The sequence below is a fragment of the Leptonotus elevatus genome, chromosome 4 (genome assembly GCF_054856555.1).
Source record: "Leptonotus elevatus isolate MCC_2025b chromosome 4, RoL_Lele_1.0, whole genome shotgun sequence".
NCBI classification, from domain to species: Eukaryota; Metazoa; Chordata; class Actinopteri; order Syngnathiformes; family Syngnathidae; genus Leptonotus; species Leptonotus elevatus.
This window is the reverse complement of record NC_141242.1, coordinates 27,717,345-27,729,086: the sequence shown is the minus strand read 5'-3', so window position 1 is coordinate 27,729,086 and position 11,742 is coordinate 27,717,345. Positions and strand designations below refer to the sequence as shown.

Here is an 11,742-nt window from a genome sequence, read left to right as displayed (position 1 = left end):
AGGATGTAGCACAATTATATCTTCCCTGCCATCTACCTATTGAATGTTTATGGGTTTCAGCTGTCAGCTGGTGTAAAGTGCCTGAGCAACCACTTGATGTCACTGCCAGCGGCTTCAAACAAGGAGCGACCAAGAAGACCCTGGGTACAGTAAAAGCAAGGTAATCATACTCTCATAATAAAAATAAAAACAATTGAAAAACTTTATTTTTTATTTTTTTATTACTGCAGATCTTCTGTTTGAAGTATTGGATATTGTACTGTATCTTCTTTTCTTTTCGGCTTTTCCCTTCAGGGGTCGCCTCAGCAAATCAGTTGCCTCCATCTAACCCTGTCATCTGCATCCTCTGCTCTCACACCAACTACCTTCATGTCCTCTTTAACTACATCCATAAACCTCCTCTTTGGTCTTCCTCTAGACCTTCTGCCTGGCATTTTGGAAACTCAGCATCCTTCTGCCAATATATTATCGCTCCTCTGGACATGTCCAAACCATCTCAGTCTGGCCTCTCTGACTGTATCTCCAAATCCTCTAACATGTGCTGTCTCTCTGATGTACTCATTCTTGATTCTACCCATGCTGGTCACTCCCAAAGAGAACCTCAGCATCTTCATCTCTGCCACCTGCAGCTCTGCCTCCTGTCTTTTCCTCAGTGGCACTGTCTCCAGACCAAACAACATCGCTGGTCTCACCACAGTTTTATAAACCTTTCCTTTCATTTTAGCTGAAACTCTTCTATCACACATCACACCCGACACTTTTCTCCACCCGTTCCAGCCTGTCTGCACACGCTTCATCACTTCTTTTCCACACTCTCCATTGCTCTAGACTGTTGAGCCTAAATACTTTAATTCTTCCACCTTCTTGGTCTCTTCTCCCTGTAACCTCACTCTTCCACTTTGGTCCCTCCCATTCACACACAGATACTCCGTCTTGTTACTGTTATGATTGGTGTCCTATCTTGCTTGTTAGGTTTTGTTTGCACCTGTACTCGTCATCCTGTTCCCTTGTCATCTACTCATCTCCCCCAGCCACTTGTGTCTTGTCCAGGTGTCTCTCGTTGTCTCGTCAGTTGGCTTGTATTTAGTTCCCTGGTTTCGTTCAGTCTTGGTTGGATCATTGTCCCTGTCACCACTCCAGCGTTTTGTTGTTACTTTGAGTTTTGTCTTCTCCGAACTTTGTTGGTTTTGTTTTTTGTTTTGTTTTACCCAGTAACCCTGTTAGTGTTTTTGTTAAATATATTGTGCTCAGTATAATATGCCGTGGTTCTCCTGCCTCCCTGCATTTGGGTCCTCCACCCCCAGCCGTGACAGTTACGACTAACCTTCATTCCCCTCCTTACCAGGGCAAACCTCCACGCCTCTAGCTTCTCCTCCACCTGTTCCCTGCTCTCACTAAAGGTCACAGTGTCATCTGCAAAGTATTATTATATATATAATAATGTATTATTGTATGTGTGCCCCCCCCCCCCCTATCTCTCCCCCTTTCCCTCCCTCCAGGTCTGCTCTGTGTAAACTGGAACTTTTTCAATCATTCTTGGTTCTGGTGTCGTCCACTGACGCTTCTGCTCTTCCTGACTCTCTCAGGTACCACAACAAAGGCTTTCATAACATCACAGATGTTACCTTAAACCATCCATCAATAAAGCGTCCGGAAGTTAATCTGCAGTTAATCTTTCAAATTGTTCACAAACTGTGAAACAGTAATGCAGAACTAACTGAAAGATGTGCCCGTTTCTTCAACAGTTCCACTCTATTGTTTTCATAAATGTACAGTTAACAAAAAAAAAATTCCTTCTCAAGTGTTATTTTGTTAGAACTCACTAGTTATCAGGGTCCTCATTTATCAAGTGTGCATACACACTGAAATGTGTGTAAATCATTCGCTAGTTCCCCACTTTCCCACGCAAAGTATGGGATTTATCAATTTGGACTTGTGCATACTGTAAATGTATGCACAGCCCTGACCATGCGTACACACTAGGGCAGGACTTGGAACAGAACAAATCTTATTATATTGTTGTGCGTGTTGTCACTTGAATGGGGAGCGCCATGTGTGATGTAGGTATGTGGAGAGTGTTCCTGCGTCATGTGGAGGTAGGCGGTCTCCTTCGAGCGGTACAACCGGAAGAGTATGCACGTGTAAGGAAATATTTAGTCAACTAATGAACATTAATCTGTTAAGCAGTACAGTCGATGAGCCCATCTCAGCAGTGTATCAACGCCTGTTTAATTGCTTTGCTTGCCAGCCTCTCACTCAGTTTATCATGCATGACAACAAACTAAGAGCATATATCGTTGCCGTATTTCCGTAATTCATTGCAGTTTTATCATGTGACTAGCTTTCAATGAATTTGTACTACTATGTTGATGTTTCAAAATGTGTTTGTACAACATTCATCAGTTAAACACCTTACTTACGTCCTTGTGATTTCGTGAGACGTCATCAGGGGCGCCCCAAGTACTGTTCCAATCGGAAGTATGCATAAGCCAAGACCACACGAATCCTGGATGTTGTTCTTTTTTGCTATCTTTAACCAAGGGTCCATCGGTTATTGCTTGGTGAAGGCTTGGCTGAGAAAATATCCCAAGATGTATTTCGTACTTCAAGGAATGGCAGCATAGGACCATTACGTTTGTCCTTTTTTCATTTCCGGCAGACTAGGCACGGCATGTGCTTGCTGCCCCCCACCAGCATCCCGTTTTTAAGTACAGTATTCCTCCCCTTTTGTGAGCATAAATTATAATGAATATTTAACGTGTAAAGTACAACTTTATTAAATATAGTCCTTTTTTTTATTTTTTTTTACACAACTTAGTTTAACAAATGCATTTTCCAATCTTCTTCTTTTCCTTTCGGCCTTTCCCTTCAGGGGTCGCCACAGCAAATCAGTTGCCTCCATCTAACCCTGTCCTCTGCATCCTCTGCTCTCACACCAACTACCTTCATGTCCTCTTTAACTACATGCATAAACCTCCTCTTTGGTCTTCCTCGAGACCTCCTGGCAGGCATTTAGAAACTCAGCATCCTTCTGCCAATATATTCACTATCTCTCCTCTGGAAATGTCCAAACCATCTCAGTCTGGCCTCTGTGTTTATCTCCAAAGCCTCTAGCATGTGCTGTCTCTCTGATGTTTTGTCAAATTGTTACACTGTTGAATGTAAATAAACGTATTTTGCTATCAAACAACATCACTAGTCTCACCCCAGTTGTATAAACCTTTCCTTTCATTTTAGCTGAAACTCTTCTATCACACATCACACCTGACACTTATCTCCACCCGTTCCAGCCTGCCTGTACACACTTTTTCACTTATTTTCCACACTCTCCATTGCTCTGGACTGTTGATCCTAAATACTTAAACTTCTTTGTCTCTTCTCCCTGTAACCTCACTCTTCCAGTTGGGCCGCTCTCATTCACACACAGATACTCCGTCTTGCTACGGCTAACCTTCATTCCCTTTTTTTCCAGGGCAAACTTCCACGCCTTTAGCTTTTCCTCCACCTGTTCCCTGCTCTCACTACAGATCACAATGTCATCTACAAACATCATAGTCCATGGAGATTCCTGTCTAACCTCGTCTGTCATCCTGTCCATCACCATAGCGAATGAGAAAGGGCTCAGAGCTGATCCCTGATGTAGTCCCACTTCCACTTTGAACTCATCCGTCACACCTACAGCACACCTCACCACTGTCTTACAGTCCTCTTACATGTCCTGCACCACTTGAACACACTCTGCCAATCCAGACTTCCTCATACAAAACCACAGTTCCTCTCTGGGCACCCTGTCATAAGCTTTCTCCAGATCTACAAAGACACAATGCAGCTCCTTCTGTACTTGTCTATCAACATCCTCAAAGCAAATACTGCATTTGTGGTACTGTTTTGGGGGGGCATAAAACCATATTGCTGCTCACAAATGTTAACCTCTGCCCTCAGTCTAGCTTCAACTACTTTTTTCCATAGCTTTATCAGCTTTATTCCTCTGTAGTTGCCACAACTCTGCACGTCTCCCATCCATCCATCCATCCATCATTTACCGCTTATCCGGGGTCGGGTCGCGGGGGCAGCAGCTTTAGCAGGGAAGCCGAGACTTCCCTCTCCCCAGCCACTTCAGCCAGCTCCTCTGACGAGATCTCAAGGCGTTCCCAGGCCAGCCGAGAGACATAGTCTCTCCAGCGTGTCCTGGGTCGTCCCCGGGGCCTCCCGCCGGTGGGACATGCCCGGAACACCTCTCCAGGGAGGCGTCCACGAGGCATCCGAACCAGATGCCCGAGCCACCTCAACTGGTTCCTCTCAACGCGGAGGAGTAGCGGCTTGACACTGAGTCCCTCCCGGATCACCGAGCTTCTCACCCTGCAAGTTTCCCTTGTTCTTAAAAATGGGCTTCTTCTCCATTCCTCAGGCATCTTTTCACTATCTAAGATCCTGTTGAACAATCCAGTCAGAAATTCTACTGCTACCTCTCTTAGGCACTTCCATACCTCCACAGGTATGTCATCAAGACAGAGTGCCTTTCCACGCTTCATCCTCTTCAATGCCCTTCTCACTTCATCCTTACTAATTTTTGCTACTTCCTGGTCCACAACAGTCACCTCTTCTATTCTTCGTTCTCTCATTTTCCACATTCATCAACTCTTCAAAGTACTCTTTCCATCTTTCCATCACACGACTGGCATCTGTCACTTCCATTCCTATCCTTTATTACCCTAACCTGCTGCATGGCCATCTCTGTCCCTTTGCCTTGCAATTTCCAATATTATATATAAATACAGTGTTCCCTCGCTATAATGCGGTTCACTTTTTGCGGTTTCGCTGATTTTTTTAGTGCAATATTGCATGCATTTTTTTTTACGATAATTACCTATTTTATAAAATTTATGAAGGTTTAAAAAATTGAGAACATTTAAACAAGAGACAAATGTGAGAAAATGTAAATGCCTCAATGAGAAAAAACTTATAAACTTTGTGGTGAGGGGTTTTAGATGATTTCTTTTGCACTCTTACTATACCGCAAGTTGGTGAGGACGTCACAAACGAGTTGGAACGACCAATCATGGTTGAGGAGCTTTCAAAGGCCGTCCAGTCTCTCAATTCGGGACGGAGTCCCGGCCGCGATAGCTACTCGAGCGGGTTCCACAAAAATCTTCTTGCTAAAATCACCCACATGTACAATGAATCACAAGCTAAAGGTTTCCTTCCGCAATCCTTGACTCATGGCCCAACTTGCCTTATTCTAAAGAAAGACAAGGAGCCTCTTGACTGCGCATCATATCGCCCGATTAGTTTGTTAAATGTCGATTACAAAATTTTGGCTAAAATCTTGGCAACGCCATTGGTATCGGTCATTCACTCAATCATTTCACTAGATCAAACAGGGTTTATTAAGAATAGACATTCTTTCTTTAATTTGCGGCGCTTGTTCAATGTTTTATATAACCCACTGGTCTCCGATACCTCTGAGGCATTGATTTCACTCGGTGCAAAAGAAGTGTTGGTGGAGTGGAGATATCTTTTTCACACATTGAATAAATTCGGGTTTGGCCCCAAATTCATCTCATGGGTTCAATTACTATATTCATGCCCTCAAGCTTCAGTTAGGACTATTACCACTTATTCTGACTACTTTCTCTTGCAACGGTCAACACACCAAGGTTGCCCTTTGAATCCGCTATTGTTCGGCCTTGCTATAAAGCCCTTGGCAATTTCACTGCACTCACAAACTGTGATTAAGGGTATGGTTGGATATGGCTATGAGCATAAGTTGTCGTTATATGCTGATGACCTGTTGCTGTATGTCGCTGATCTCCCGATATCTGTACTTACCATTTTCACGACATTATCAAAATGTGGCCGTCTGTCAGGCTACAAATTGAATTTCAATGAAAGTGAGCTGGTGACACTAAATAGTGCTGCAAAAATATTTCCTTTGGATGCTCTTCCATTTAAAATTTCAATCAGCCAATTTATTTATCTTGGTGAACATTTTGGAGCTCTCTTTCTTTTTTTTTTCTCTTTTAACCCGCACTAAAGAGGATTTAGAACATCGGGCTTAGTTAAAGCTCTCGCTGATTGCTAGGGTCAACTCAATTAACTCTTTGACCGGCAAAAACGTTTAATAACATTTAGTAAAATCCAAATGAGTGCCGCCAAAAACGTTAAAAGACGTTAACTATGTTTTTTGTTTTTTTGGGGGGAAAACGGGTGGAGGAAAGCCTTGGCCAGCTGTGCTGAAAGTATCAAGCAGATCGAGTTAGTATAATGACTATTTATGGGCACTAGATGGCAGCGATGACTCTCTTTGGACAAGATCGGGTAGGAGTCAGTAGAAGACGTGAGGCGGAGCTAGAGTGTTGAGGGGAGAATGGCTGAGGAAGCGAAAATGGCGACCGGTTGCAAGCAGCTCACGCTTGAGCATTTTTTTCAAAGACGAAAAGCATCGACCAATGTTAAAGAGCACATTGATGATGATGATGGTGACTCCGAGGTTGACGCCGAATTTGGAAGCGTTGACGCGGCGGCTTCGATCACGTTGTAAAGCCTCACCGGCTAGCGATGCTAACGCCGGAAAACCTGGTGTACAACCGAGCACTTCTGCACAGGCGGACGTTCAATCGGACGATGAAGAGTACCCCGAGTCCAATGCATATTCATCGGAGGAGTGGGTACAGTCTGATCACGGAGAAGACACTGGTTCTGGACTACGATGCCACCTTGAATGGAGTGGATAAAATGGATCAGAACATCTCTTACCACCCGGTATAGGAACTGAAGGACATGAGGAAGCCAGATGTAACACCAGGTCACCGTATCATGATCCTGAGCGTAGACTTGATGACAACATGGCGAAACACACACTGCAGTTTATGCATGCTACTTCCCGGAAAAAAAGGCCGGCAAGAAAGTGTAGGGTCTGCACGCGAAGGGTCAATCGCAGTGAAACTAATCTGTGGTGCAAATCCTGCTGCGTCCCCTTGCACGCAGGGGAGTTTTACACAATATACCACACAAAAATAAAAACTGTGTAGTTGAAACATCCACACAATTGTAAATAGTACCACAGTTGCACACATTTGTAAATAGTTTTCCAAATTGTTTTGTCAAATTGTTACACTGTTGAATGTAAATAAACGTATTTTGCTATCAAAAAACACTTTTTCATTGTTGGTGGTAGTGTTTTACAGAAGTAAAGCACTGTTTAGGTGTTTGTGGCATCATTCATGGAAAAAAAAAGGTGTCAAATTCACTCGAGTGCATGAAATAATATTGTTTCACAAAAAGCTTGATTTCTCCGTATTTCGGTCCAAAACAGAGCATTTGGGTGATACTAACCTATTTTCTATTGTTGATTACTGAAAAACTGAATAAGGTAGTGTTTTGTGGAAAACACTACTTCACCTTTATATTTGTATGCAGGATCGTGAGTGGTCGGCGGCAACAATGAATACACAGAGACTTGATATACTTTTGCTAGAATAACTGTGTCTTGTATTCCCCGCATATAGCAATCAACATTTATACTGTGCTAGGATAATCGTACGTTTTATCCCCCGCAAACAGTAATCAACACCTGCGCTGTGCTAGAATGATTATACCTTTCATTCCCCGCAAACAGCAACAATCACGACTCTATTTGCTAGAATTATTGTACCTTTTATTCCCCTTAAACAGCAATAATCACAACTTGCTTTGCTAGAATTATTGTACCTTTTATTCCCCGCAAAGAGCAATCAATACACTACAACGTTAAGCAGCATAATATGATCATCAGCGCTTACCTTGACACGAGACCGGGGAGCCTACGGTCCGGGTGAAGCGAGCTGCAACAACGGCTGGGCAATCGTACGTGTTCCACAGCTGACTCCGTCCGGACCGTGTGCCGCTCCGTCTTTTATTCGTTAGCGTGGGAAACCGGGCTAGCCAAGCCCTTTCTCAGACACTTTCGAAAACATGTTTTGCAAAGCAGGGAAAACTGTAGTAAAAACAAGGAAGAGTTCCCAGGCTGATCCCGCCCTTTATTTACAAATTGTTGGGCACCTGGATTCGTACAACAGTTCAGGACAACAACATATCCTTATATAAGAGGTTACATGAGGATATATCAAACCATGGTTTTTTTTCCCCTTCAGGTAGAAACAAACTTTTTTTTTCGATGAAAGATGAGACTTCAATCTTTCATTTGGTAGTATCTGTGTTTCCATAGTCCAAACACAACATTTTCTGTGGACCTTGAAAGATCAGTCAAAATGCTTAAATCAGCTGGCACCCACATGTTCTCTTTTCTGAAAATGCTTGGCAGTCAAAGAGTTAAGATGACCACCCTCCCTAAATTTCTTTATCTTTTTCAACGTCTCCCCATTTTTCTCACTCCTTTTTTAGGAAGATAGATGGCCTCATATTGTCTTTTATTTGGGATAGGAAACCTCATAGGACTCGGAGACAATTTCTTCAAAGACCTAAGACAGCGGGCGGCCTCCCAAATTATTCCTTTTACTACTGGGCGGCAAACCTTAAAATTATTCAGCATTGGCTACAAAATATGCATACAATTTCATTCCCAGTGTGGTTGGGGATGGAGGCAGCTTCCTCTGTACCAGTTTCACTATTGTTCCTGGTTCATTCCCCTATCTCAAGTCCTTTCGCAAAATACTTGTGTCCGAGTGACGCTTAAGATCTGGAACCAATTTAGGCGCCACTTTGGTTTTCAGGCGATTTCCTTTTCTACACCAATTGCTTCGAACCCTATCTTTCAACCATCCATGGTCGATAAGGATTTTCCTCTCTGGTCTAACGGTGTTTGTAGACTTAGGGATCTCTACATAGACAATACTTTTGTGACTTTTGAGAAACTTGTTGACAAATTTGATATACTTTGCAATAATTCTTTAGATTTCAGGTCCGCAGTTTTGCCTGTAGTTTGAGCACTTCTTTCCCCACTCTGCCTGATAAGATGGCATTGGACACTTTCCTAGTTCCTCTTCCTTCTCTTAGAGGTGGCTTATCAATTATCTATGGTCATATCTGTGGTCTGCGCAAAACTTCTCTGACCAGCATTAAATTGTTGTGGGAGCTGGAATTCGGCAAGGATATACCGGATACGCTCTGGGGGTCTGTACTTAAACAAGTACATGCCTCCTTAATATGTGCACGACATGCTCTTATTCAGTGCAAAATTGTCCACAGGGCTCATTGGGCTAAATACAGGTTGTCCGAAATATATGAAAATGTCAACTCAAACTGTGCGCGGAGTAATCAATCCCCAGCCAATCACACTCACATGTTCTGGTCTTGCTCGTCGTTGTATAGTTTTTGGGTGGACGTTTTCCATACAATTTCAAAAGTGTGTGGCTCACTGGTCAAATATTCTTTTGCCGCATTATTTGGATTATCCCTAGCAGTACTAAAATTATCCAAAATTGCTCAAGACTTTTGTTATTTTATTGGCAAGACGATTGATCCTACTTCAATGGAAATCATCCACTCCTCCATCTCATGCTATGTGAGTTAAATCGGTCTTGCACTGTTTGGAGAAGATCCGATACACGCTTTGGGACTCTGAATGTATTCAATGCTAGATGGACAAATTTTCTTTCTTATGTTAGGAAATTTAATTTCCCTGATATCTCTGACTAATTGGCTTGCTTTGTGCAGTTACATGATGGCCATTCCCCACTGGACTATGTTTCTGTTATTTGAGTGTATACAGTTCTTTTTATCTGTTCATAAGGCATTTTCTTTCTTTTAATTAATTTATAGTTGAGTCGCACTGCGAGGTGTTACCTATTACCGTGGGTCTATTCACTATTTTATGATTGGATGTACACTTGAGGGGGTACTTTTTTTTCTGTGTGCATGTTGCTAGGGATCTCTGTTTTCCTTTTTCTATTGTCACCTAGGATGCTGCATTGAGATTGTCCACAGCCCAAGAGTGCAATGTTTATGTATCCTATGTGACTGAAAAGTTTAATTTAAAAAAAATTTAAACAAAAAAAGACCGTGGCAACTCGCTTTCGAGTCTGCTGCTCTCCGTCTGTTTATCGTCCAATTTTGTCATACATCCATTTGGACAGTAGACTCACAAGTTCCACAAATGTCATTGAATAAATAAGCATTGAATATGTGAACTTCGGGATATTTTCAACTGTGCAGGTGGCACTCGTCTTGCACCTTCATAATGTCTGTGTTGATAGTCATCTGAGCTGTGGTGAATGAGAATTACCTGATTATATGTCTACAGGAGGACAGATCTTCACACTTACTTGGACTTCAAGGAAGCATCTGAGGCCTACCAACGAGCTTGGCAGCTACTTTGCAGTCAGGTGTTCCCTCTTTGGCCACGTAGTGACAGACACCTCCTGCTCTTCAAATATAAGCCCAATCTCCATTAAGGTTACTGGGAAATAAACTTATGAAAGACTTAGGTTTGTGATGGTGTACTTCCTCCCCTCTCTCCAAAACCTTACTCAAAAGTTACTCAAATTGACCCCCAATGTACCCTGTGCCTCCACCAATAAACGTTATCCTTCTAATCATGTCCTATTGTTCCGTGATGTGAGAATTTCAATAATTTCAATAACATAAATACAAGTACATTCGCTTTTCTCAATAAAAGAGCTAATAAAAGTAAGTCTGTAAAAACTCAACTTTATTATCATGACATTCAAATGGTACATAAATATCCAAAATAATTTTTAACACCTATACGCCAGTCAACATTCAATCTGATCACTCTGTAAGTATGGGATCATATTTCTTATTTTCTCGTGCCCAGTGCTCTAGCCAATGTGGCGCCCTAGGCGAGATTTTATTTTGAGCCCTCTCCATCGACAAATTGCATAGCTTACATTTCATTTAATTTCATTTTATTAGTTTATTTAACAGGAACAATGCAATCAGATATAGACACTAAGCAGAGCTAGCAGCTGATGTTGAGCATACAGAGTTGAGCAAATGCTAATTTACAACCCCCTGTCCCTGTAGAAGTTACATTTTTAATGTTGTCTTAACTTGTCTATAATGTATAAGATAACGTCACACAATTTAAAATATAAAATGGAAATTTTTCTTCATTTCCAAACTGTTTTTCATTACTGTGAAACAAATAATGCGAGTGACTTGCTGTTGCAACATCTAATTTTATTGGATAAACCAAAAAGACCAACAACTTTACTTTATCTCTATTTCTCCCATTTTTTCTTTCCCGTGCTCTATAGATAGATTTGGTCATTTTGATATGCTCACAAAGTCTTCTGGGGCAGGGCTCTACACTAACTTTTGCACTGGTAGCACTGGTGCTACTAACTTTTTCAGTTGTTTGCACTGCACAGGATTTGGTCAGGCCCTTTTTATGGGAGGTACAGAATGCCCATGTTAGCTGATGTATAGTTGTCTCAATTTGCATACCATAGTTTCATATGACTAAAAGAATGATTGTGACTCAAGATATGATGTTTTCTAAATATTTTACTGTAACAAGAACTGTCTGCAACAAGCAGCGGCTGGCAAAACAGCTCAATTATTTTATGTAACTTTAAAAGACGACTGTCATGAGAATCAGCACGGCCTTGTTGAGTTTAACGCGGTCATTATTCCAGCTCAGTGCCGCAACAATATACACGTTCCCCCTCAGACTCCTACTCATCACATACTTCCTGCTACGTTGAGTACGGTAGCCTAGAGTAATCATAAAACAAATCTCATAACATCCCCCCCCCCCCCGTTTTTGTTTATTTTTATATA

The 11,742-nt window shown here is 42.0% G+C and overlaps 1 protein-coding gene across 6 annotated transcripts in view; it reads left to right on the top strand.

Annotated features, from left to right (window-relative positions):
- adat1 (adenosine deaminase tRNA specific 1) overlaps window positions 1-10,421 on the top strand; it is a 33,811-nt gene extending 23,390 nt beyond the window's left edge. For all 6 annotated transcript variants that reach the window (XM_086074046.1, XM_086074044.1, XM_086074045.1 and 3 more), the window contains 3 exons: window positions 61-160; window positions 1,500-1,586; window positions 10,241-10,421. In XM_086074046.1, the coding sequence (XP_085930172.1) occupies window positions 61-160; window positions 1,500-1,586; window positions 10,241-10,391 (338 nt within the window). In that variant the 3' untranslated portion in view covers window positions 10,392-10,421. The remainder of the gene's footprint in view (window positions 1-60; window positions 161-1,499; window positions 1,587-10,240) is intronic.
- Window positions 10,422-11,742: the final 1,321 nt, after the last annotated feature.